General features: G+C 45.5%; 2 protein-coding genes across 7 annotated transcripts; both read left to right on the top strand.

Annotated features, from left to right (window-relative positions):
• The first annotated feature begins 1,114 nt into the window (after positions 1 to 1,114).
• RAB5B (RAB5B, member RAS oncogene family) lies at positions 1,115 to 16,511 on the top strand. Its single transcript, XM_037030174.1, has 6 exons — positions 1,115 to 1,202; positions 12,019 to 12,281; positions 13,461 to 13,612; positions 13,859 to 13,981; positions 14,556 to 14,649; positions 14,991 to 16,511. The coding sequence occupies exons 2-6, from the start codon at positions 12,119 to 12,121 to the stop codon at positions 15,104 to 15,106; spliced, it is 648 nt and encodes a 215-aa protein (XP_036886069.1). The 5' UTR covers positions 1,115 to 1,202; positions 12,019 to 12,118; the 3' UTR covers positions 15,107 to 16,511.
• A 3,119-nt stretch (positions 16,512 to 19,630) lies between these two features.
• Positions 19,631 to 24,530, top strand: SUOX (sulfite oxidase). Of its 6 annotated transcripts, XM_037030170.1 has the most exons (6): positions 19,632 to 20,281; positions 20,571 to 20,901; positions 21,015 to 21,241; positions 21,859 to 21,955; positions 22,198 to 22,375; positions 22,595 to 24,530. In XM_037030170.1, the coding sequence occupies exons 4-6, from the start codon at positions 21,906 to 21,908 to the stop codon at positions 24,002 to 24,004; spliced, it is 1,638 nt and encodes a 545-aa protein (XP_036886065.1). In that variant the 5' UTR covers positions 19,632 to 20,281; positions 20,571 to 20,901; positions 21,015 to 21,241; positions 21,859 to 21,905; the 3' UTR covers positions 24,005 to 24,530. The 6 variants fall into 6 exon arrangements, with proteins under 6 accessions (XP_036886064.1, XP_036886068.1, XP_036886067.1 ...); XM_037030169.1 differs by lacking the exon at positions 20,571 to 20,901 and having other exon boundaries at positions 19,631 to 20,281; positions 21,015 to 21,235; XM_037030173.1 differs by lacking the exon at positions 20,571 to 20,901 and having other exon boundaries at positions 19,631 to 20,281; positions 22,198 to 22,231.
• The last annotated feature ends 13 nt before the right edge of the window (positions 24,531 to 24,543 follow it).

Below are 24,543 nucleotides of genomic sequence, written 5' to 3'. Positions count from 1 at the left end.
ATCTCTGTGCAGGACTACCCACCCCACCCCACCCCATTTTGACTTCTATGATGAAATTGAGATAGTGCCGAAGGTGGGCAAAGAGGGAATTACTGCCCTCTTTTACAGCTAGAGAAACTGGTCTTTGCATTTCCCACTTTCCCCGCAGACCTACATCTACCCCCCAACACACACATATACCACAAGATACACTTGAGGAGGCATTTCTGGAATTTCAGTGTTAGGAAGGGCTTTAGAGCAGCAATGTGGTTGGAAGTGCACTCCATGGAATTTGCCTCGACAACTGCAGGCTCGTCATTTATCCTTTTTGTTGCCTATCACAAACAGCAAAGTTTTCTAAAGATACTTTATTCACCTTTATAGTACGACTCATAATATTGTCAATTATCTGTATGAAAAATTATGAGAGGGCTAAAGCGTCTCCAAGCTACCGGTTCTTGGAGGTGTCATTGCCTCACCCCATTAAAAAACATCTCAGACCGTCTGGGGGCCACCTCAAAATCTCTTGTACTCTACAGTCTCATTAAAAGGAAGAAGACCCGACGCGAGGGCTACTCAAATTCCCAGGCTTTAGGTCCCTAAGAGAGGTTATCTCCCCATAGGCCCATGAATTGCTCTTAGAAGAAGGGGACCTAGAATCAGCCCCAGCCAAATCCGGGGGGAGGGGCGAAGGTTGGTAGCGGCCCTCCTAGAGCTTCCTCCAACCCTGCCTTGCCTGCCATTCAAGTCCCAAACTTTCGCACTACTGGTTAAAGTTTCACTTTGACCCGCCTCCGTCACTCACCTGATTATATGTTTATGAGTCAAAAGGCGGGGTCAAGAGGGTATCAAGAGTTTATTGGCTGGTCTGTACGCCTGTCCACAGTGTACCGCCCTCTGTCTCGGGGAGCTCCCTCATCAATGGTTTCTCACCTCGTCCATCTTCAAGGTTTCCTTCTTCATATTGGCCTAGGGACACGCCTGTCCGGTCCCTGGCTCGCCCTCGTTGGTGACAGTGCCGAAAAAGTCCCGCCTTTCTCCAGAGGATTGGCGGATCCGTGCACACACAGCCCACCCTTGACAGTAGGCGTAATTGTACCATTGGCCGGGGTCCCCGCCCAGGGCGAGGAGGAGGAGGAGGAGGGGCAGGAGGGTTTGGTTGAGCTGCGGCTGTTTGTCTGTTCAACACAGGCTTGGGCCCGACCGGGGAGACGGAGGTGCAGGTACCGAGCTGATGGAGCCCAGAGGGCAGGGGCGGAGGCGCCCGGGAGCGGAGAGCAGCGTGGTCTGAGAGCAGAGGCGATCCTGGGCCTCCGCGATGGGGTTAGAGAGGTCCACGGGAGAGGGGAGAAGGGGGCCGGTCCCCGACAGGCCTAATGGGGGCGCTGAGGAGGGGGCCAGGCGGGCTGGGAGCCCGAAGTTGGTGAGGCCGGGTTCTGCCGGCGGCAGGGCTGCGGGCCGGCGCGCGAGGCCCAGGTCTTGTGTGAGGGCAGGGGCAGGCCTCATTGAGCAGCGCGGGGAGGGAGGAGCTGGGGGACGGGGCCGGGGAAGCGGGTGAGGTAAGCCCATTTGCCGGGAGGTGAGGAGGGGTCAGCCCGGACGCCTGGGCCCGGAGGGTAACCGGGGCTGCTGCTCTGGAGATGTCTCATTGCTAGGGCCCAGAAGAGTTCTTAGTTGGGTAAGAGACATTCTTTTTCAGGGAAAGTGACTATTATTAAAATAACTAGGGTACCCCAGAGTTGAGCCGAGAGGATTTGAGTTCAGTGAGGCAAATGAAGAAAGCGTTCCTAATCTACAAGACTAAAGTAATTGTGTAAATGGAAGCCGGGCCCGGTATCAGTTATGGGAGCTTCTGGGAATGCTCAAGGATGGGCTGGAGGCTCTGGGGTTTGGGAGACCCCTCTCTTTTGTTCCCATTAAGTGTTGAGATGTGGTAACTCGGAAGTTTTCGGTACTTCCAGGGAAGCCAGTAAAAACAAACGTAATTTTTTTTTTTCTGTGACTGTTGACTGTTCCAAACTCAACCCCAACACTTTCCCTTGGATTCATCTGGAGGGTGCAGTCTGTTTCTGCTTACCAGCCTCAGCTGGTTTAAGGTGCAGTCCTGTGCAAGATCTAAGAAGTTGAATTTAAAATTTTTTTTGGGAGGGGTGCGGTTGGATGCCATATTTCTAACCTAGAAGAGGGGAATCAGTGAACTAATCTGCCCTGAAAAGGGGCTTAGGAATTCCCCAGCCACCAAGAAGAGATCTTCCAACCATAGTTGGAGAAACTTTGTAGGACTTAGACTTGGGTATTCCCAGACAGGTAATGTTTAGGTGGAACCAAGCCTGGAAGTGGTATCGCTGAGGAAGGGGTTTGGGGAAGAGAAATTCCATTCCACAAGGTTGGCATCACCAGTTCTTTCTTGGTTTACTCTTCAGCAAACAATAAGGCACTTGGGGAAAGGGGTGAGTAGGGAAAAGGAAGATGGATTACCAAGGCACAGGAGTCCCCCCCCTTCCATAATTTTTAATGGTCTCCTGACCTCCCTAGTCTGCCACAGATTGGAGCCTGTTGGGTTTTCCCTTATAATACTTCCTTCTTTTATAACACTATGTTTTATCGCTACATTTCTTCTTAATGTCAAAAATAATACATGTTTTTAAATATTCAAGCTGTACAGAAGAGTAAAAACTGTAAATCCTCCCACACATACCTCATTGTATTTCATCCAGAAAGGTCAGAGATAAGAGACAGCGACAGTCTAATCTTGCTTTTTGCTTTGAGGGATGTGCCTCCAGAGGCAATTCTGTTTTCATGTTCCCACCAAACTCTGGTCTGTCAGTGTTTTCAGATCCCCCTCTGGGATGATACTCTGTTATTTATTGTGCTGCTTTCACAGCTCATTTTGTCTTGCTTCTATCAATTTCAGACAAGCAAAGAGCGGTACTCTGGGTTATCCCTCACCTTCTTAACACATACCCCAGTCGTGCACTGGGTATCCTAGAAAATGCTCAAATAGATGCCCAAAACTTTTTTCTTTTATGGGCAGGAAAAATAACATTACAAAGAATCATTTTGTTTGGGGGAACTGTTGGCATCTCTGCTAACATGAGAAATTTGAGACCTCTTCTGGTTCAGGGTCTCTGTGTGTTTAGATTATATGACTGTCCCTTCATTATCCCAAAAGAAGATGGTGGTTCTCTGAAGGATCCCTTGTATTTGTCTTTCTATGAGTATAGCTCCAAAGTTTCTCTGGATGTGAAATTGGTTGTCCTTTAAACCTCAGTACAGCTGGGCCATTTCATACCTACCTCCTTATTGAATTTGTCCTTACTGGCTTTAGAAGCCCTCTAATATGCCCAGCCTTTGTACAGAAATCTCAACTGTTGTATCCCTAGGAGCTTTTATTTTCTCTCCTACAAAGCCAGTCCTAGACAAAATTGTAGGAGAGAGAGAGAGTGCGTGTGTGTTTTAAATCTTCTCTAAACTTTGCCATTTTTTTATATCCTGGTGATATCCTGTCCCTTTCTTTACTTTTTGGTCTTTTCTACATCACCCTTAATCAAAGCTTGCCTTTAAGAAATGATCTGGAATTGCTTCATATTAAGGTGTAAAGTAGTCACCTAAAGTATTAATTTTTCTAAGGGCTTTTGTTTCTAAAGAAGGAGCTAAGGAGTGGAATTATCAATATAGAATTTCAAACATCAACCTTGAGTTACAAAAACTTACTTGGAGAGCTCTCCCATTGCCCTTGAAGTCATATTTTGTATCTTCTAACTCTCACTTTGCCCAGGAGCAAGAATTGCTCATCTATAGTTAGCATGTTTGTGTGCATGGATAAGAATTTGACTTCTGAGAAGGCAGAGTGTAGGAGAAGCAAATGTATACCTCCTATTCCTAAGGCATTTCAGATTGGAAAGTAACCAAAGTGTAAGACAATGAACTTGAGGAAATGAAACAGCCTGCCAGGAGAAAGGATACCTTAAAACCCTACACAATACACTCCCACTTCCCAAGAATGTTTTAGGAAAGATTTAGTCATTGACTGAACGGTAACTAAACTGAGTAAGGAGCCACCCAGGTGAGCAAAGTCTGTAGATTTATGAGCCAAATTGTAGCTTCTGTTTAGGGACCATGACTACCTTTTCAGAGTGTCTTCAAGTTCTGTGGTGCTGTGTCTTTTATTATTATTTTTTAATTTTTGGTGTGTGTGTGTTGCCGTAGTTCAAGAATTAATAGAGATAATGACCCAAAGTTAACTGAACATTAACATCAACTGTAACTTCAGGGAACTTTCTATTTACCCACAGTTGCTTCAGTGTCCAGGTGGGAGGTCGCATGCTGGGTGTGATTAGGCCATTTGAGGCATAGTAACGGGTGACAGGAAAAGCAGTTAGCCCATATGAGTTGCAACAGTACCTTGTGGGCTGGGTCCCAAGGGAGCCCTCTATCCAAGGGAGATCACAGAGGGGCCAGGGAGAGAACTGGTTCTCTGAGGCTGACTCTGAACATTTCTAAAGCTGAGTAGAAAGCTGTCCAGGTGGCACAGAAGGGGAAGAGTAGATGGAAGAGGGAAGCAGGATTGCTCTGGCCTTACTTAGTTAAGGAGCATCCACTGAACACCTACTAGGTGAGAGATGTCGTGCTCTGCTCCGGAGGTTCAAGATGACAACAATTAGTCACACTTTTTGAGAAGCTCATAGTTTAAAACTCATATGATGTAATTAAGTGTTGCGATAGTAATACAGTCTTAATACTGTGGGACCCCAGAGGAAGCAGTAATGAATACTGCGGGGTGAGAGGGTAATTATGCAGTTTCTTAGGGAAGGTGACATTTGAGGTTGGCCTTAGGAGATACATTAGGAGCTTGTAGGCAGACAAGGTGTGGAAGGGCATACCAGTCTTTCCTAGGTCAATAATAGGGAGTTTGCACTACCATGCTGATAAGAGATAAGTATGCTTTCTGCCTCTTGGGGAAATGTAAGAGAGAGAGTGTAAGAGAGGGGGAAGTGAAAGGACTCTCATATAAGCCAGTGACTCATTGGTTCGCATTGGATCAACACAGTGAAAGAGCTGAGCCAAATAGTGGAACTCTCAATTGAAGATTTTGTTAATTGAGGATCTAAACAAAGTTTGAGAGTTAAAGGTATTTGCTGGATTCTGCCCTATCTTTCCTGCTCAGTAAATCTCTCCTATTAATCCCAAGGCCCATTGAATTCTGCAGAAGTAGCCACTTCTTTCCCTATTGCCTTCCATTAAATTGCTTCTTTCAACTGTCCTGTCAGGGGTTGGTCAAGACCTTCTGCAAAGGCGTAATAATGAGTAAGTCCTTTTGTCAGAAGGATATGGGACTGGATCCCAGTTCCCAGGGAAGGCTTACGTCTTCCTAACTTTTTAGTGCCAAGGGAAGTACTTATCTAAACTGAATGGAGGCAGAAACTCTATCCCATCTAAGCTCTTGTTCCTGTCCCATGCCCTCTTCAGAGTTCAGTATCTATTGCTTCCTTAGGAGGTATAGTGGTATAATAGTAGCAAAAAAGAGTACCTGACAAGGAGTACTAGTTAGAGAAGGAGATTTGCTGTTAAGCAGCTGTGCAACGGCTGATAGCTATCTGTGTGGTGATACCAGGCAAGGTGATTAATTTTATGTGCCTTGGTTTCCTTACCTGTAAAATACAAAGACAGGATTAGATGACCTTTAGATTGCCTCTTAATACGGCACACTGACCTTATAGGGCTGACATTTTGGAGTGGGCTGCACTCCAGTGGCTATGTACTTGAAACTCAGTCTCTGTTGTTTGGTGATAGGCATCTGGAGGCTTCATATGTTGTGGGCATAGGGACTCAAAGCTACCAAGTGGAAGGGGGCCAAGGGAACATAGTTGTGCTCTAGCTGAGATCAGCAGACTGAGAAACCCCTCCTATCCATACTTTCCTTCCCTGCTGGTAGAGCTGCCCACCTAAAGAACGTGCCCCTTTGTCCTGACCGGTGTCCTCAATTCATTGGGTGTCATCCTACAAAGTGAAAGGTGGCCACTTTGATTCCTGGTCAGGGCACATGACTGGGTTTCGGGTTCAATCCCTGGTTGGGCATGTATAAGAGGCAACTGATTAATGTTTCTCTCTTGCATGGATGTTTCACTCTCTTTCACTCCCTCTCTCCCCCTCTCTAAAATAAATAAATTTTAAAAAAAGAACTTACCCCTTCATCCTCTCTCTCCCCCTCCCCATGGTCATGCCTCAGTCCTCCCTAGTTAATGGGCATTTGATAGTCATTCTTGTGGAGCTGTACTTTTTTTAAATCCTCATCTGAGGACATGTTCATTGATATGTGTGAGAGAGAGAGAAACATTGATTGGTTGCCTCCCATACATGCCCAACTGGTGAATGAACCCACAACCTAGGTGTGTGCCCTCCCAGGGATCAGACCTTTCAGTGCATGGGAAGGATGCTCCAACCAACTGAACCACCTGGCCAGAGCATGGAGTTGCACTGCTAAGGGAAGTGAAATCTGGTTTCTTCTCTTCTGAACTGAAAGGGTTGAAAGAACAAATGACTTCCTTATTTTTTCCCTTATTTTTGCCTCAGGATTGGAGGTAATAATCATCACACTACTTGAGTGGTTGGCTGTAGTTTATTACCTTTGCATAAACCTTTATTACCTTTAAATGGATCATTTGCCTACTGTCAACTCTTAGTAAAATATCACCTCCAGAACAGTGGAGAAGTCAATTGAATCTTACACATATTATTTCATTTTTGTACCCCTGATTTTTTTGAAAGCCTAGCTATTGAATAAAAAGCATGATACCCTTGTAAGTACATTGGGAATTAAAGTTCAAGGCACAGTGATGGGCAGCCCATCAATTACTATGAATAGTGAAGGTAGGACATATTCAGGGTGACACATTGGGGTTGGAGGTAATCTTTCTCCTCCCTCCCCCCATATTTGGAAAGGAGAGAGAGAAACATCGATTCATCGTTCTACTTATTTATGCATTCGTTGGTTGATTCTTATATGTGCCCTGATGGGGAGTAGAACCTGCAACCATGGAATATCAGACCGATGCTCTAACCAACTGAGTTATCCAGCCAGGGTGGGAGGTAGCCTTTTATAACCCAGTAGTTACCAATCTCTGATAATCCAAGGTTGCTTAGTAGCAAGAAATTTTGCTGATTGTGTGTCTGAGCTCTGGTTTAAGTTACTGTCTGTGTGGGTTAGTGACCAGGGCTCTGCAACCTGAGTGTGTTTATGACTGTTACCTCTCTTCATACTTCACCAACTCCCTACTGTTTTCCCAGGCCTCAAGTGAGGTGTCTGCCTATGAGAATTCAGTCTACTCTTATGTTTTCATTTTCTAGAGTCATAACATTAAGGCTTAGTGTTCCACTCTTTAGATCATGTGTTTGAAATTGATAAAAAGGTAAAGGAATAAATAAGTTGAAGAATCTAGTGACTTTTCCTGTTTTTTTTTAATTTTTATTTATTGATTTTAGAGAGAGAAACATCAATTTGTTCCTGCACCCTTTTATGCATTCATTGACCTGTACATTCCCTGACTGAGGATCAGACCAGCAACACTGGCTTATCAGGACCGTACTCTAATCAACTGAGCTACTCTGCCAGGGCTCCTGCTGTTAAAGGGTGTAGTGTATATTATGTCACTCACCTAAATGACACTTGATTCGTTTATCATCTGTAATTATTTTTTTCCTTCTTTTTTGTTTTATACAGTTATTTTTCTATTGTGACATGTCTTCAGTTTTTAAAATTTTTTTATTTTATTTTTTTAAGAGAAAGGAAGAGATAGAGAAAAAGAAAGAACAATTTGTTGTTCCCTTAGTTTTAATGTGTAGAGTTTTATAATGGCCCATCCTCTTTTCCTATGAAACAATGTATGTGAGCCACACAAATGTTTTTAAAAATAATTCAACCTCACAGATGCTGAGAAACTCTAAGAGAAACAAATTTGTTAAATGTACCCAGAACTTTGGAATTGAGTTCAAATTCTGCTCTTTGTCACTGCCTGCCCCCAACCCTCCGATTTCATCCTTTAGATAAGGAAGCCAGGGCGCAGAAAGGCAAAAAGGGATGAGTAGCCTAAAGATCGAAATGAGGTAACTGGGAAAGCAGGGAATAAAAATCAGGCTTGCTAGATGATAAAGCCCTTACACTACACAGGACTGCCTCTAGTTTTGCTTCCTGTTTGCATAATAACTCCTTAACTTCAATAGCAGGGTTGGAGAATCCCCTCACCCCTGGAAAGCTATATTCAGCCCTCATCTTAATTTTATTTGGGAGTGAAATTAACTATGGCCTATAGGCTGACCAGAGACTAGACTTCCTCCCATACCCTACTAACCTATCCTTCAATTTCAGGCCTCTCTAAGGCATTGTTGTTAAAACATTTTTATCACAACTAACATTTTTTTTTAAAAAGCATTTTGCATCATAATTTAGTGTGTGTATACATATGCAAGTAACATGTTCACAGCCTGATTCTTACGCTTACTATTTGCAATATACTTGATTTTTTTTTAATATACCGATAATAATCCACCAAGTGATTTCAAGGTCACTATTGGCTTATAGCTACCATTTGAGAAATACTACTCTAAAGGTTTGAGGGTGAAAACAGCTAAAGGATTGTTTAAGAAGTGTTTAATACTTGTTAAGAAGCTAATTAATACTGAATTTTGCAGTACTGGTTCCCAGAATTTTGGATTTCATGGATCAATAAATTTAAATTTGGGAGTTTTATTTTTCCAAGTAATTATAGTTAGAAAATTTACTACTGCCTGTCACCATTTTTTAAAAGATTTTATTTATTTATCTTAGAGGGAAAGGGATGGGGAGAGAGAGAGAGAGAGAGAGAAACATAAATGTATGGTTGCCTCTGGTGCATCCCCTGCCAGGAACCGGGAACTGGCCTGCAACCCAGGTATGTGCCCTGACTGGGAATCGAACCGCGATCGCGTGGTTCGCAGGCCCGCACTCAATCCACTGAGCTACACCAGCCAGGGCTAACCATGATTTTTTTAAGCATGTGAAAAAACAAACAAACACTTGCTTAGAAAACTATTTTTAAAAATATATTTCCTCCATGGATGGTGTGGCTCAATGGATTAAGGGTGGGCTGTGAACCAAAGGGTCGCCAGTTCAATCCCAGTCAGGGCACATGCCTGGGTTGCGGGCTGGATCAGGTCCCTAGTAGGCGATGTGCGAGATGCAACCAGACATTAATGTTTCTTTTCCTCTTTTTCTTCCTCCCTTCCCCTCTGTCTAAAATAAATAAAATCTTTTAAAACACATATATGATATATATTTCCTTTTACAAAAAACGATGTAGAATGAAAAAAATCTGAATACTTCACATGCCGCTTTCCTTGTCCCACTCTCCTCAGAGGTAAACACTGCTAACAGGTGTGCATCTTTCCATACCTTTTTCTATGTAAAATTTTCTTTTTTTACAGAAATAGTATCCAACATGTGTTTTAGCTTAAAACTTTTTAAGATTTTATTTTTTTAGAGAGAGGGGAAGGGAAGGAGAGAGGAAGAGAAATGTTGATGTGTGAAAGAAACATCAGTCGGTTGCATGCCCCCAACCATACCTGGCCAGGGACCTGGCCTGCAACCCAGGCACATGCCCTGACTGGGAATCGAACTGGCGACCCTTTCAGTTGGCAAGCTGACACTCAACCTCTAGGGCCACACCAGCTAGGGCTAGTCTACAACTTTTTTTTTAACTTCACAGTGGGTCTGAGAGGTTTTCCCATGCAATGTATATATATTTGAGAGAAAATTGATTCTAAGAAAGAAATTAGAAATCTTGTTATAAAGAATACTCTAAGTCAGGGGTGTCAAACTCATTTTCACCAGGGGCCACATCAGCCTTGCAGTTGCCTTCAAAGGGCCGAATGTGATTTTAGGACTGTATACATGTAACAGCTCCTTAACAGTTAAGTGAGAGCTCAGCGCTGCGGCCGGGTAGAAACAAGGTGCCAGGCTGGATAAAACCAGGTGGAGGGCCAGACTGGGCCCGCGGGCCTTGTGTTTGCCACCTGTGCTCTAAGTTGAATAAATGTAGCTTTACCAAAAACTTGCGATATTGTCTTTATTATCTCATCATAGACCCGTGAAAACTGAATCACAAATAGCACATGTGGATTTGGATTCGTAGGACTCACCGGCCTAGGGTGCAGTAGAATACCCAGTCGGATCAGGGCAGCGCGTCCCATTCTGTCTCGCTCTAGTATACTTTGGGACTGTTCTGAGTTTTCACGTCTGCCAACTTTCTCTTTACACTTTTTTTCTATCTCTTACATCATGGCTGCTTTTTAGGAATATATTGACAACTCATAATTATACTTCGGTATGTTAAATTGATCTTTTCTGTGAATTAGAGCCACTCAGTAGCAGTACCTATCGTATTTATTTCACTATGCTAAATAAATTTTCACTTAATTCTCCTAGCCACTCTATGAAGTAGATATTTTTCCCATCTTATAAAACTGAAAGTTAAGGTTTGAGCAGAAAAATTTTCTTGATGTCATATTAATGAGTAGTAGCTTAGCCATTTGAGCACTGTAGGTCAAATACTTGGAGTTCTTTATATACATATATTATCTCATTTAATCCTTACAACCTTATGAAGGAGGTCCTCATAAAGCTATTATCCATTTTACAGGCAAGAAAAGGAAAATATAAATAAGATTTAGTAACTGGCCCAAAGTTTCACAACTAGTAAGCAGAACTGTAAAATGAACCCAGTTAATTGGACTCCACGGCCTTTGTCCCTCCACACTGCCTCCTGTGTGATGTTTCTGTCTCCTTTGTCTTTACTGTCTCTTCTGTCTTTCCTGGGATTGCAAAAATGTCTAACCCTGATTTGGCTCCAGAACAACTTGATATGATGACAAAATAATGTTTCCCTACATGTGCCAGAGTATGGTGTTTGTGGAATCACTAGTCACTCTTGGAGAAGGGAAAAGATTAATTTGAACAAGCGAAGTACAACCCAAGCAATGCGTAGGCTTTAAAGAGGTTTTGCATTCTCTAATCATACTAACTTGTCTTTGAATGTCATGACTCCTTTCCCCTCAGGGTCAGGATGATGAAATACTCAGGTTTAGATGATTAGGCTCCCAAAGTCTCAGCTTCTTTCTTCTTTTTCTCTTTCTCTCTCTCTGCCTCTTCTGGCACCATCCTCTGCAGATTCCTGCATGCATTTAGAAGGTACACCTTCTTTCTCTGCCTCTAATTTGGAGGGCTACAGCTACAGCTGTTGGGCCAGTCTAGTATGGAGGGTAATCTAATCCCGAAGCACCAGGAAGACAGCTGCAAGTTGAGAGCAGGTCAAGCCTACTGACTTTTAGACTTGAGATCAAGACTGTTTCAGTCGTGGGAAGGTGGCAGAAGCCAAATGAAAGAGTTGATACCAAATGTAGTCTGTTGATTGTGTTTCTCTGCTTACCTTTGGCCAGAAGTGAGAAAGGATAGATTTTCCTGGTAATTGGACCTTGGTTAGATTTTTCAGAGATGTCAAGAAGGACTACTCATATATGAAGGATACAGAACCAGAAGATACATCCCCAGTGTTAGAAGGGGTGACACCCCACACCCCTAGAATGAATCACTTATTTTGAAAGCTAGAAAAAAAAAGTACAGCAGGAGGAAGAAAAAGAACAACCCCCCAAACCAAGGAGATACTAAGGATCTAGGGTACTTGTGGGTTTCAGGTCAACTAAAAGTTCATTGAAGATATGGCGGGTTGTTAATGGAAGGAACAAAAACTTTTAGCAGAGTTTTCAGTTTCCCTCAGCAGTTGGAGATTATGCGATAGGGCAAACTCTATTTCAGATACACTTATTTTATTGTTCCCTACGCTTCCCACTGTCAGCTGCCTGGTTACACTCAGTGGTGTAACATTTTAATGGTGGATGATTATAAGATCATAGGAGCAAAGAAATGGAGTGATTCTAGACTTTGTCTAAAAAGTGATTGTAGTCCTAATGGCCCTGTGTTTAATTTTATCCCCGTTTTTTGTCTTGCAGGACTGTTGAAGCCTGGACGTCCCCTCCCCTCCCCCCTCCCCCCTGTGCCGCTTTGTGGCATCCCCCTCCCTACATCCTTTCCCACTCTGAAAATCTAGCCATGACTAGCAGAAGCACCGCCAGGCCCAATGGGCAACCCCAGGCCAGCAAAATATGCCAGTTCAAGTTGGTCCTGCTGGGTGAATCTGCAGTGGGGAAGTCTAGCCTGGTATTACGTTTTGTCAAAGGGCAGTTTCATGAGTACCAGGAGAGCACCATTGGAGGTGAGTATCTCAGGGAGGGAAGAGATTCAGTGCTTAATAAGGCTTTTGAGGGGAGACTTAGACCTAGGGACCTGACTGTGAAGCTGGACCTCTTAGTTCCCTGGAATGGAAATCCTTTATAAAACAGGAAAAAGGGACCAGAGACCCCCATCTTTGCAGGTAGCTGGCATTTGAATAAACCTCTTTCTTCTCCCCTCCCTCCAAATAAATAAAATGGGAAAAAATTGCCATAATGCCACAAAGCAGGTATATATTCATCCTCTTGCTTCCTGGAAGGAAATATGAAGGACTATCCTTTGTGCACCAATAAAATCACTAATTTTTAATGTCTTCATCCACCTACTTTCATCTTAATCCCAGTGAAATTCAGTTGTCATCTTGAGCAGGGTTGGTTTGGAGCAGTGATTCATAATCAGAGATGCACATCAGAATCACCTGGGGAGCATTTCCTCCTATGCGTGCCTGGGCCCTCTCCTCGATCTGCTACTTAGGATTGGAGGCAGAGGTGTAGGCATATATTTATGTGCATTCTGATGCACACATCTGCTAAAATAGAGGCTGGAACTAAATACAAAAGATAAAGATCATCTGCCATTCCCACCTGTGATACCTTCTCCCTGCCAATACCCCCAAATAGCATGCTAATTCAAAAGGATATTTTCTGCTCTGGCTGGTGTGGGTCAGTGCATTGAGCACTGGCTTGTGAACTGAAAAGTCACAAGTTCCATTTCCAGTCAGGGCGCAGACCTGGGTTGCAGGCTGGGTCTGCAGTTAGGGAGCGTGCGAGAGGAAACCAGTCCATGTTTCTCTCCCTCAATTTCTCCTTCCCTCCCTTACTCTCTAAAAATAAATAAATAAATTCATTATTTCTCCTATTTTGGTTAGAAGAGAAATGATTCTGATATAAGTGCCAGTTCTCCCTAGTTTATAAAACTATGCAGGGCAGAAAGGAGGTGTGCCCATTTATTAACTAGAGAAACTGGTTGGAAAGACTTAGCCAAGAACAGTCTTAATCCTGGTTCCAGGACCTATATGTAAAGAGGAAACACTAAACCTTTTCCTGTAACTGAACGGCCCAAGTCATGACTGGCCTTAGACTGAGAGTGGAGATATTTTGAAGGGGCATGGGGTGTTCCCATTCATCCTTTCAAAACTGCTTCTCTATTCTCTCATCCATAGCGGCCTTCCTCACCCAGTCTGTTTGCCTAGATGACACAACAGTCAAGTTTGAGATCTGGGACACGGCAGGGCAGGAGCGATACCATAGCTTGGCCCCCATGTACTACAGAGGTGCCCAAGCTGCAATTGTGGTTTATGACATTACTAATCAGGTAAGTGGGCTGAGAAGATTGTCCTTTTATTTGTAGCAGTTAGATGGGGGAGAGAAAACAAGTTCTCAAAATAGCAAAATTATGCTTCCAAGTGCTGAGAAGACGAGTAATAAGTTATGAGAGACGATTGATTTCAGTGAGGGAAGGCCACCTAGAACAGGTGAGTTTGAGACTGGATTTTAAAGGTGATGGACCTGGATTGGCGGTCATTCCAGCTCACCCCATTTTCTTTCTCATGTTTCCTAGGAAACCTTCGCCCGAGCGAAGACATGGGTAAAGGAACTGCAGCGGCAGGCCAGTCCTAGCATTGTTATAGCCCTGGCGGGGAACAAAGCTGACCTGGCCAACAAGCGCCTGGTGGAGTATGAGGTAAGATGGCTCATAGAGTCCCTTTCCAGTACACTCCCTCTGTGCTTGGGGCCTTTTCTCTCCAAACTTGCCCTCTCTGTAAACCTCATCTGACGACGTTTATCATTTCATTTCCCTGTTCTGCACCTTTGTCTGCATCTTTGCAGACATCTGTGTTAAAAACAGCAACACTGTGACCCTAATGACAGCCAGGAGATTTTAGAGGAGTCAGAAGAAAATTCCAGAGCAGAGGAGTGGGGAGGGAGTACCAGCTGTGGGGATACTGGTGTGAAAACAGGAAGGAGGGAGCAATTGGATTTGAGGTAAGGACCAGAACCCAAAAGCCCCCAACCAATTTACCTTATCTCCCATAATTAAGATTCCTGATATCTGATTGTTACATACAGTCGTCTAGACCATGGCTTATCCTTGAGGGAGTTGTCACCAAAATATGGGTCCAGGGCTGCCTGGCTCAGAGGTGCAGTTAAGGTGAGGGAACCTAGGGCATCGCCTCGCTGTGTTGCTACCTGGGAGTGGAAGGGCCATACTGGTTCCTAACCTACATTCTGAGCACCACTAACGTTACCTCTTGCAGGAGGCCCAAGCATATGCAGATGACAACAGCTTATTGTTTATGGAGACCTCAGCCAAGACAGCTATGAACGTCAATGATCTCTTCCTGGCAATAGGTAAGGTCAGAGCAGCCTGAGGTCTTCCTGTCTTTTTCTCCTTACCTCCGGGCGGGTTCCCTAACCCAAGTCATAAGGATAAATGGAAGTGTCTCCTCTTGTGAAAACTTCAGGTGTGGAAATACCTTCACTTTCCATTGTGACCTCCATCCTTTAGCTGCAGCTTGAGCACCCTTGTACTTAATGTAGTTTATAAATGGTAAGGCCTCCCATCTTCAGAACATTCTTTCAGTATCTCATTTCCCCTCTTCCCATTACTCTTCCCCACCACCCAATAGTCTTTGTGGGGGGCATGAATTAAAATCTACCATACTTTGTTCCCTTCTCTCTTTTGCCTCTAGCTAAGAAGTTGCCAAAGAGTGAGCCCCAGAATCTGGGGGGTGCAGCAGGCCGAAGCCGAGGCGTGGATCTCCACGAGCAGTCCCAGCAGAACAAGAGCCAGTGTTGTAGCAACTGAGGGGGCAGCTAGCAGCAAACAAGTATGGAGCTAGCACGAGAGCTAAAAAATAACCTCCATTCCCGCCCCTCAGCACACAGCCCCTACGGTAACAGCACACTGAGCCCTGGCTCCCAAGGGCTGCCTCCTGACAGCTCCGTCATGGCACTTTTTAACGCTTCAGCAACCAACACCAGGCAGCTGTTGCCACTGACCTCCAACCCCTACTCTGGAACTTAGGGGGTCAGGTCCCCCAGGACTTACCTTCCAAAACCAACTTTCTTCACTTTGTATTATAGGTGCAAGACAGTGACTTACTTACCTTTCCTCCTCCTCCCCATTTTTTCAGAAAACATTTTTTTGTCTCCTGCCCCTTCTGCTTTTGGTCAACCCCTATTCTTGATCCCCTTTTCCTCCTTTCCCCGGGACGGAGAAGGTGGTGAACCCAGGAACTGAGGGAGGACGTTTCCAATTCAGTCACATTAAGGGCCCTGGGGGAGAGTAAGGCTCAGAGCAGAAGGGAGCAAGGGAATTTCCTTTTTTGGTTTTATTTGGTTGGAGTTTCTCATTTGAAAACACTGAAGTATCCATGAGTCGGCCTTGTGGAAGGTATTTCAAGGTAGAGTGAGAATGGGAAGGCAAGCGTGCAGGCACCAGGTGAGAGTTGTGTTGTCAGCTAACTGGGCAGAGGTGGAGATGCAGTGTCATCCGTGGCTCCTGAACTCTTCCAAGGCCTAGTTTCCCTTCACTCAGTCTCTTGGGTAGCTTCTCCTTCGTACTGGGGGAGACACCGGACCCTGGAGTCCTCCAAAGACTCTTCACTGGTTGTCTGCATCTTTGGCTCTGCTCTGATCTAATTGGAGGGGGGACCAGTTTCTGATATCCATCCTCTGATTTATACATGTGCATTTTTTTTTCCTCTCTGGCCTTTAGATGGCCTCAAACCCAGCCACTATATCCCCCTGCAGTTTGCACTTTAATTGATGGTAGTTCAGTTGGGATACTTGTTTTATGGGGGTTTTGATTGATTTACCTGCCCTCTCACTTTTTTAATTAAATGGAATCCAAGATATATAGGAGGTTTGGGGAGGGACTGTAGAGAACAGTATCAGTGGCAGCTACTCAAGCCCAGTCTCCACTGCGAGCTTCCTCCAACTCTGATCCTTAACCTATATCCGTGCCAGCCTAGCTCTTGGGTGTAGGTTTGCCTTTCCTAGGGAATTAACTGAAGCAACTGGAGCACTGTCTCCGGACAGCACAGGCCATGGAAGGGGTTGAAGAGGAGTAAGGCAAGAGGGAGGAGTTTTCTCTCCTTTCCTAGGGTTCATGTTCAATTTGATTTACCCGTTACCATGTGTTTTCTACTTCCCTGTAAATAAGTATGATCTTGATTCCCACTGTACAGTCTGTTCTCAACGCCCCCCCCCCCAATCAGGCCTTATTTCTTTTCTTCTTTGTTAGTATCTTCAGTTTAGTCCTTCTGTGCTTATCCTCATACTCATCCCCCATGCAACCAGTGGTTTGATCCAAGTGCCACTAGGGACTAGTACCACAGGCCTGCTGGTGGCCCCCTTATAACACCTGTCCCTGTGGAGAATGACTGGCACTGAAAATCCCCTCATATCACCAGAAGATGTTGGTCCCTTCTAAATCTCTAGCCTCTCTACATCCCTCATCAGGTATTTTAGGATGTCTTTGGGAAGCCATCAAGGCAGGAGAGAATTCTAAACTCCTTGTTCCAGCCTAGAGTTTTGTGAAAATTGGGGGAAGTAATGTAGGAAAGGCCTCAGTGAGGGCCTTTGGTGACCTAGGATTGGAACCATTCTGCCCTTTTGGCTTGCAGACTTCCTTCTGTCCCAGAGCAGCTGCGAAATCCATGAGGCTGAGATTCTGAAGGACCCAGCTTAAGTTCTTCCCCTTAGGTCTCAATTCCCTTCCTTTTCCAGGGGCAGCCTTATTTCCTGTGGCCCTGAAACACACATACATTTTTGCCTTCCTTTCCCAGCACCCCACTAAGCCCCCAAGAAGTCTCTTAGAAATAAAGTTCTCTCTCTGTGCAGCTTTCCCCATGGAGCAGGAGTGAGAATGTTTCATTGCCTGGGGTCTGGGAAACCATTTATCCAGGCTTCTCCCCTCTCCACCTCCCTTTAGGATTGGCCTTAGCTTCTGGGCCTATCTGCTGCCTTCCTTCTACTTCCTACCAGCTCTCTGCTTTCCTTTGAGCTCTGTTGGACTTGGGAATCTTTGTTTTTATTTCCAAGCTCTTCATTTTTCTCTTTTGATCAATTTTTTGGGGGTCCTTTTTTTCTTCTGAGAAAGCATTTGCCTTTCCCCCCCTTCTTCCTCTTCCAACGTAACAATCGTGGTAACAGAATGCGACTGCTGATTTACCGATGTATTTAATGTAAGTAAAAAAAGGAAAAAAAAAGAAAAATGTATTGGAGTGTTGCTGCTTCTTCTTTTTTTTTAACTTTGACTGATATTAGAAATTTGGAAGAAAAGGCACCCAATGTTTTATTGGATCAAAAACACACCCTCCCCTACACCAGTCTTGTTGTTGTTATTTTTTTTTTTTAATCCTCACCTGAGGACATTTTTTCATTGCTTTTTTTTTTTTTTGGTGGTGGTGGTGGTGGGAGAGGAAGGGAGAGGGGGAGAGAGAGGGAAACATCAATTGGTTGCTTCCATAAGTGCCCCAACCTTTTGGTTCATGGGATAATGCTCCAATCAACAGAGCCACACCAGTCAGGTGCCTGCATCTTGGTGCCTCCTAATTACCTCTGATCTTTTCTTGAATAGTGAAATAACCCAATTTGAAAAATTAGCCTCTTTATTACTGTTTAATCACTCCTATTCCCAAATCACTGAAGAGCTCATCAAATCTGACCATAGCTCATTTCTCAGGTCCTCTTACAGTTAAGAGTATATGTATATATATGGGGGAGGGGGGCATCTGTAGACCTTTGGGCAAACAGTTGATAAAATTGGAGAGAGGTAGAATTTGTGACTCCTTTGAAGGGTTATGCAAGGATTTATGTGCATTTCTGTAGGGAGAGGGTCCTTTGCCTTATTAATATCTCAGAGGGGACCATGACCTAAAGGTTTAAAAAAAAATCACTGAACTTGCGTTTCTGGCTGATCATGTGGCTGTACCTCCCCACAGGAAAATGTCTCCTGGATCTGTCATTTCCCACAGTATGTGAAGCCCTTTCATCTGTCACAGTCTAGGTGGACTTGGGTGGGGAAGAATGATACAGAGAAAAGATTAGATGTGGTTGCAAGAGGAGTTTTAAATTCCAAAGAATCGGAAAGACAGGGAAGAGAACTGGTGCCCAACAGACCCCGAATTCCAATCCTGTGTCTGCCAACTCACCGGTTATGTCCTCAGTCAGTTACTTAGCTGATCTCTGTAAAATGAAGTTGAGGTTTCAAAGACAGTTATGTGCAGCATGTGTGTGGCACATGAAATGATAACTTTTTAGGGAGAAATATTATCCATCCCAGTGGCTCCAGATGGTCCCTAACTGACTTTGTATCCTTGGGTTGAGCCTGTTTTTTAAAACTGGTGAGACAGGTCTTACACCAGGACTTTCAAGTAATTTAATTGTACATAGTTGGGTTGGAAATCTATTTCTAAAAACTTGAGAGCCAAAATCACCTATACAGTGTCATTTCCCCTTTCTGTATATTTCTCTTTTTTTAATTTAATTCTTGTTCAAGTACAGCTTTCTGTCTTATATTCCCAGCCCTGCCCGCCCCGTGCTCCCCACCTCCCTCCCATTTCCGCCCCCCACCCTTAGTTATTGTCCATGTGTCTTTTATACTTGTTCATGTGAGTCCATCCCCTTTTCCCCTATGATTCTCTCCCCTCTCCCCTCTGGACCCTGTCAGCCTGTTCCCTATTTGAGTGTCATTGGTCATATTTTGCTTGCTTGTTTGTTTTGTTGTTTAGATTCCTCCTTTCTGTATATTTCTTACTACTCTCCCATGACGCCCATGACTCCCTGATTCCTGGTAAAATCTCTAGTTCAGGAGAGCAAATCGAGGGAGGGGAAAATGATCTTCAAAAATTAAAGATAAAAACCTTCGAATCAGGTTGTAGCTCAACCTTCTGTTCCCTAGAGGGCAGTGTTGATACGTTTGCCCGAGGTTCACAGCTGACCAGACAAGTCCTGCACCAAATGCTAAAAGGGTAACAGCAAATGATTTATTTCTAATAGTGTCCCTTGCCCTGATGCTATGAGTGATTATACTCTTCCCAACTTGGGGTGTTACGTCGTTGCTCTTGTTAAGTGATTTTGAAAAATCTGACCTAACTACTCAGCCGTGGCTGCTGTGGCTCCGTGGATGGAGTGCCAGCTTGCTAATTGAAAAGTTGCGGGTTCCATTCACAGGCAGAGCACGTACCTGGGTTGCGGGCCAAGTCCCCAGTTAGGGGCGTTCGAGAGGCAACCAACTGCTGTTTCTCTCGCACATGGATGTTTCCCTCTTTCTCCTAACCTTTCCTTCTAAAAAATAAATAAAAGTAAATGTTTAAACATTGACTTACTAATTGAAATTAAAAAGATGTCTATTCAGTGTTGCTGGCTCCGTGATTTGGGGGGAAATTCAACGAGACCAAGGAATCTCCAAGTCTTTGAACCACTATTTATTTAGGCTTTGTTTCTGCTTTCATTCTTGTCTGTAAGAGAATTGATCAGTTGACCTTGTTGTCTCTAAAAGATAAACATCTGTTGTACCTGCAACATAGAAGTTTGTCAAAAGCAGGGTAGGGGCGAGCTTCACCACCCACAGAGGGCGGGATTCCGAGGCCGCCTCCAGTGAACGCACTTTGAGCCTCTGCTGTAGGGGCGGCGCGGGGCGGAGCCATCTCAAAGTCGCCCACCTTTTAAACCCAATCTTTAGAGTCCTCCTTACTTTTCACTGCTTGGGCTCCGACATCAGTGAGGGTACCATTCCTTGTCCCCCGCGGGGGTATAACAAAAACCTGCTCTAGCTTCAAGCCCTGAAGGCATCCCGCCTGCTGAAGTTTCCAGGAGGCGGGCACAGCAGCTAGAAGTATACGGCCCACCAATGGCTGGGGGCAAGCAGAGGAAAGGGATGCTCCTTTAATCCCAATGTCACATGACAGCACTGGTCCCGCCCCTTTACCTGCAGTGTTGCAGTAGACCGGTCTTTCTGGCGTACATCTAAAGGGTAAGAGGGGGAATGGGAGGAGGAGAAGGGGGGAGAAGGTACAGAAAATAGCATAGACAGTAGGTAGAAAATAGATAGGATGGAGGGCAAGAATAGTAGGGGAAATAGAATCTAAAGAACTTGAGACACGTGGTTATAAACTAAAGGGGGGGAATGGTGGGGGAGGGGGTGTGCCGGGTGGAGGGGAATGAAGGGGGGGAATAGAACAACTGTAATGGTATAATATATATATATATATACATATATATATGTATATATATATATATAAAAGAAAAAATATTTTAAAAAGGATAAGAGGTTTGGGGACAGGAGAGGGAAAAGGAGGGGGAAGGGCTGGTGACCTAGGCGACTCCGGGGTCCTTGGCGCCCAAGGATCCTTCAAACCCCGAGGACAACAAAACTGCCAGTACCTGCCTCCACTCCGGCCGTCAGGGTGAGCCTTCTGGAGCGCAGGGTGTTGCTACAAGAAACTTGCGCCGGCTCTGGGTGGTGGCATGAGACCACATGCTTGTGCCCTGGTGCTGGACATACCCTTCTACCTAAAGTGCCTCTGAGGAGTGGCATCTGTTATACATCTACCTCTTCCAAAACCTGGGACATTGAACTGAGTTCACCTGAAGGTTAGCCCAGTCTGGTTCAAGTGGGCTACTGATATTGAGGGAAGGTGGGAGGGAGAGAGGCCTGTAGCCCAGAAGTAAAACGCAGACTGCTCCTACTTCTTTCTCCCTTGCAGTTTCTCTGCCTGCCCCACTCTTTCGCATCTCATCGGCAATTGGAACTTTTCTCACCCCTACCCAGTTGGGCCTCCTGGGGTCAGTGATCTGCTCCGTGCTGTGAAGAAGAAACTACTGCAGGGCAGAGAGCAGAAAAATTACCTTCCTTCTCTAGTCCATCCCCTGACAGCCTGGCCATTGACTCCTCAATTTGCTGAGCTCCCTGGATGGCATAGACAAGGTAGAGGTGGGTACCTGGGGTTGGGGTCCAGGTTTTCTTTTTCAGGTGGGTGGAAAGAGGAGGACACTGCAAGACCTTCAGAGGTACTGTTAGTACCTGTTTACTGATCACAGTGCTGTGCTGGGTAGATCTCATTTCATAGATGAGGAGGCAAGTTCAGAGCAGCTTCGTTATGTTGCCCAGAGAACAGGGCTGACTAATGGCAGGGCCAGTTTCACAAACCCAAAGCAGTTGGACTCCAGAACCCAAGCTCCTTCACCCCATTAGGCTGCCACCACCTTTTTCACCTTTGTCCCTGTTTAAAAGGCAGTCTGCCCTTCAGTCGTCTTCTCCTGACTTCAGAAATAAACTCTGCCATTTTAGACCCAAAAGTAGACTGGAGGATGGGAGATGGATGATTCGAGAAGACTCCTATTTCTCCCCTCACTCTCCTCACCCCCGTTCCTTTTCATCTTGTCAGTTCAGTCTGTCTCTAAAGTGTTCTAGTTTTTCTCTAAGGGCCCATTTGTACTCCCATTCTTACCCTTTGGCCTCATTACCACAGAAAATCTCCATCTGACCTCCTCTGTTTCTTCCCCCACCTACCTATTTCCTCACACTGCCCTAATATCATCCCCTCCCAGGAATTCCTATCTTGATTCCAGAATCTTCCTCCTACACGTCTGCCACAATGCTGCTGTTGCACAGAGCTGTGGTCCTGGGCCTCAGACAAGCCTGCAGGTAGGCCACCCCATCCTAGTCTCCTAGCCCTTATTCCCCCTACCAGTATCTTTATAATATCTTATCTGCCAGGTAAGATAGTCGAGATGTTAGCCAGGAAGGAGAGCTAGATCCCACTTGTCCCACCCATCCCTGGAGAAACTAAGTTCCAACTGAGTGCACCAATGGCCCAGCAGGGAGAGGTAAACCCAGGCCTTCACTGCTCAGATGTGTGCTACTAAAAAGATCTTTTTCTCTTCCAGACTCAAGTGTACCCACTCAAGGCTCTGCATTCAGGCCTGCTCTACAAATGATTCATTTCAGCCCCAGTGTCCCAGCCTTGCCTTCTCTAGAGATAACTCCAGCACCAGGGGATGGAGAGTTATGGGGACCCTTCTAGGCCTTGGGGCAGTGTTGGCCTATCATGACTACCATTGCAGGGTAAGTGGAAAAGGAAGAGACTTCACCGTCAGAATAAAGGGATCCTAATGAGCATCCCAGGCAAGCCAGGCTGTTACCATTGCTTCATATACAGTGGAGATGAAATCTGCTACCTCCATTTCCCAGTTGCCATGACTTTGTGCATTGGCTTAGGGTAAGCTATAGTGATTTCTTCTTAATATTCTGTTCCCTTTTACCTCACCCCTGCCCTGCCTGCAGGCTGCTCAGGACTCACCACACATATACACGAAGGAGGAAGTAAAATCCCACAGCAGCCCTGAGACTAGGATCTGGGTGACTCTGGGATCTGAGGTGTTTGATGTCACAGAATTTGTGGACCTACACCCTGGGGGGCCATCAAAGCTGATGCTGGCAGCTGGGGGTCCTCTAGAGCCCTTTTGGGCCCTCTATGCTGTTCACAACCAGTCCCACGTACGTGAGATACTAGCTCAGTACAAGATTGGGGAGCTGAGCCCTGAAGACCAGGCGCCGTCCACCTTGAAGAGCTCTGACCCTTTCGCTGATGATCCTATCCGTCACCCAGCTCTGAAGGTCAACAGCCAGCGCCCCTTTAATGCAGAGCCCCCCCCTGAGCTGCTAACAGAAAACTACATCACACCCAACCCTCTCTTCTTCACCCGAAACCATCTGCCTGTACCTAACCTGGACCCAGACACCTATCGCCTACATATTATAGGACCACCTGGGGGGCAGTCACTGTCGCTATCCCTGAGTGACTTGCACCAGTTCCCCAAGCACGAGATCACAGCCACTCTGCAGTGTGCTGGCAACCGGCGTTCTGAGATGAATCAGGTGAAAGAAGTAAGAGGTCTGGAGTGGAGTACAGGGGCCATTAGCACTGCACGCTGGGCCGGGGCACGACTATGTGATGTGTTAGCCAAGGCTGGTCACCAACTCCGTGATACCGAGGCCCATGTCTGCTTTGAGGGACTGGACTCAGACCCCACAGGAACTGCCTATGGAGCATCCATCCCTCTGGCTCGGGCCATGGACCCTGAAGCTGAGGTCCTGTTGGCATATGAGATGAATGGGCAGCCTCTGCCTCGGGACCATGGCTTTCCTGTGCGGGTGGTGGTTCCTGGTGTGGTGGGTGCCCGCCATGTCAAATGGCTGGGCAAAGTGAGTGTGGAACCAGAGGAAAGTTACAGCCACTGGCAGCGGCGAGATTACAAAGGCTTCTCTCCATCTGTGGACTGGGACTCTGTAGATTTTGACTCAGCTCCATCTATTCAGGAACTTCCTGTTCAGTCAGCCATCACAGAGCCGAAGGATGGGGAGATAGTAGAGTCAGGAGAGGTGACTATCAAAGGCTATGCATGGAGTGGTGGTGGAAGGGCTGTGATCAGGGTAGATGTGTCTCTGGATGGGGGCCTAACCTGGCAGGTGGCTGAGCTGGATGGGGAGAAACAGTGCCCCCAAAAGGCCTGGGCCTGGCGGCTATGGCGGCTTCAAGCCACTGTGCCACCTGGAAAAAAGGAATTGAACATTGTTTGTAAGGCTGTAGATGACAGCTACAATGTACAGCCAGACACTGTGGCCCCAATCTGGAACCTGCGAGGTGTGCTTAGTAATGCCTGGCACCGTGTCCACGTCCACGTTGCCCCATGAGAAGGTGAAATGGAACCATCTACTCCCCAGAACCACCTTCTCAGTGCCTTTCCACACCCATCATTTAGCCTCATTTCCATGGCAAAGCCTTTCCATCTCTCTGCTCCTTGGATTAGAATCTTGTACTGTGCTTTCCTCAACCACACATAGGTACACAGTGCACTTTTCCATCCAGGCAAACCCTCTTGATACTGCTACATGTTTCTAGCCACTGACCCTGTGTCAGGAGGTGAGAGCCATCAGAGAAAGGGGCTAAAAGTAGGAAAAGTATTTCCGGAAACAAGCATTATTTTCTCTTCCTCCTGCACCTCCACTTCTAATGTTTATCACTGAGGCCTTATTTTGCTTTTCTTCTTGGATTCTTCAGAGAATGTGGATATATGTAAGCTTGAAAAGTAGCTATGTGACTTTCTATTGCCTCTCTGGGTTGCCGGGGGTATGAGTTAGTGCAACCCTCTCCCGTTATAATTACACTTTTCTAAATATTTCAATAAAGCATCTGTTTAAGACTACAACACTAAAAAAAGATGACGATTTTT

This window comes from Sturnira hondurensis, unplaced genomic scaffold, assembly GCF_014824575.4.
Source record: "Sturnira hondurensis isolate 20B ecotype Veracruz unplaced genomic scaffold, ASM1482457v3 Scaffold0020601, whole genome shotgun sequence".
Lineage (NCBI taxonomy): Eukaryota > Metazoa > Chordata > Mammalia > Chiroptera > Phyllostomidae > Sturnira > Sturnira hondurensis.
Note: the sequence above shows the minus strand (reverse complement) of the source record. Positions and strands in the feature narration are given on the sequence as shown.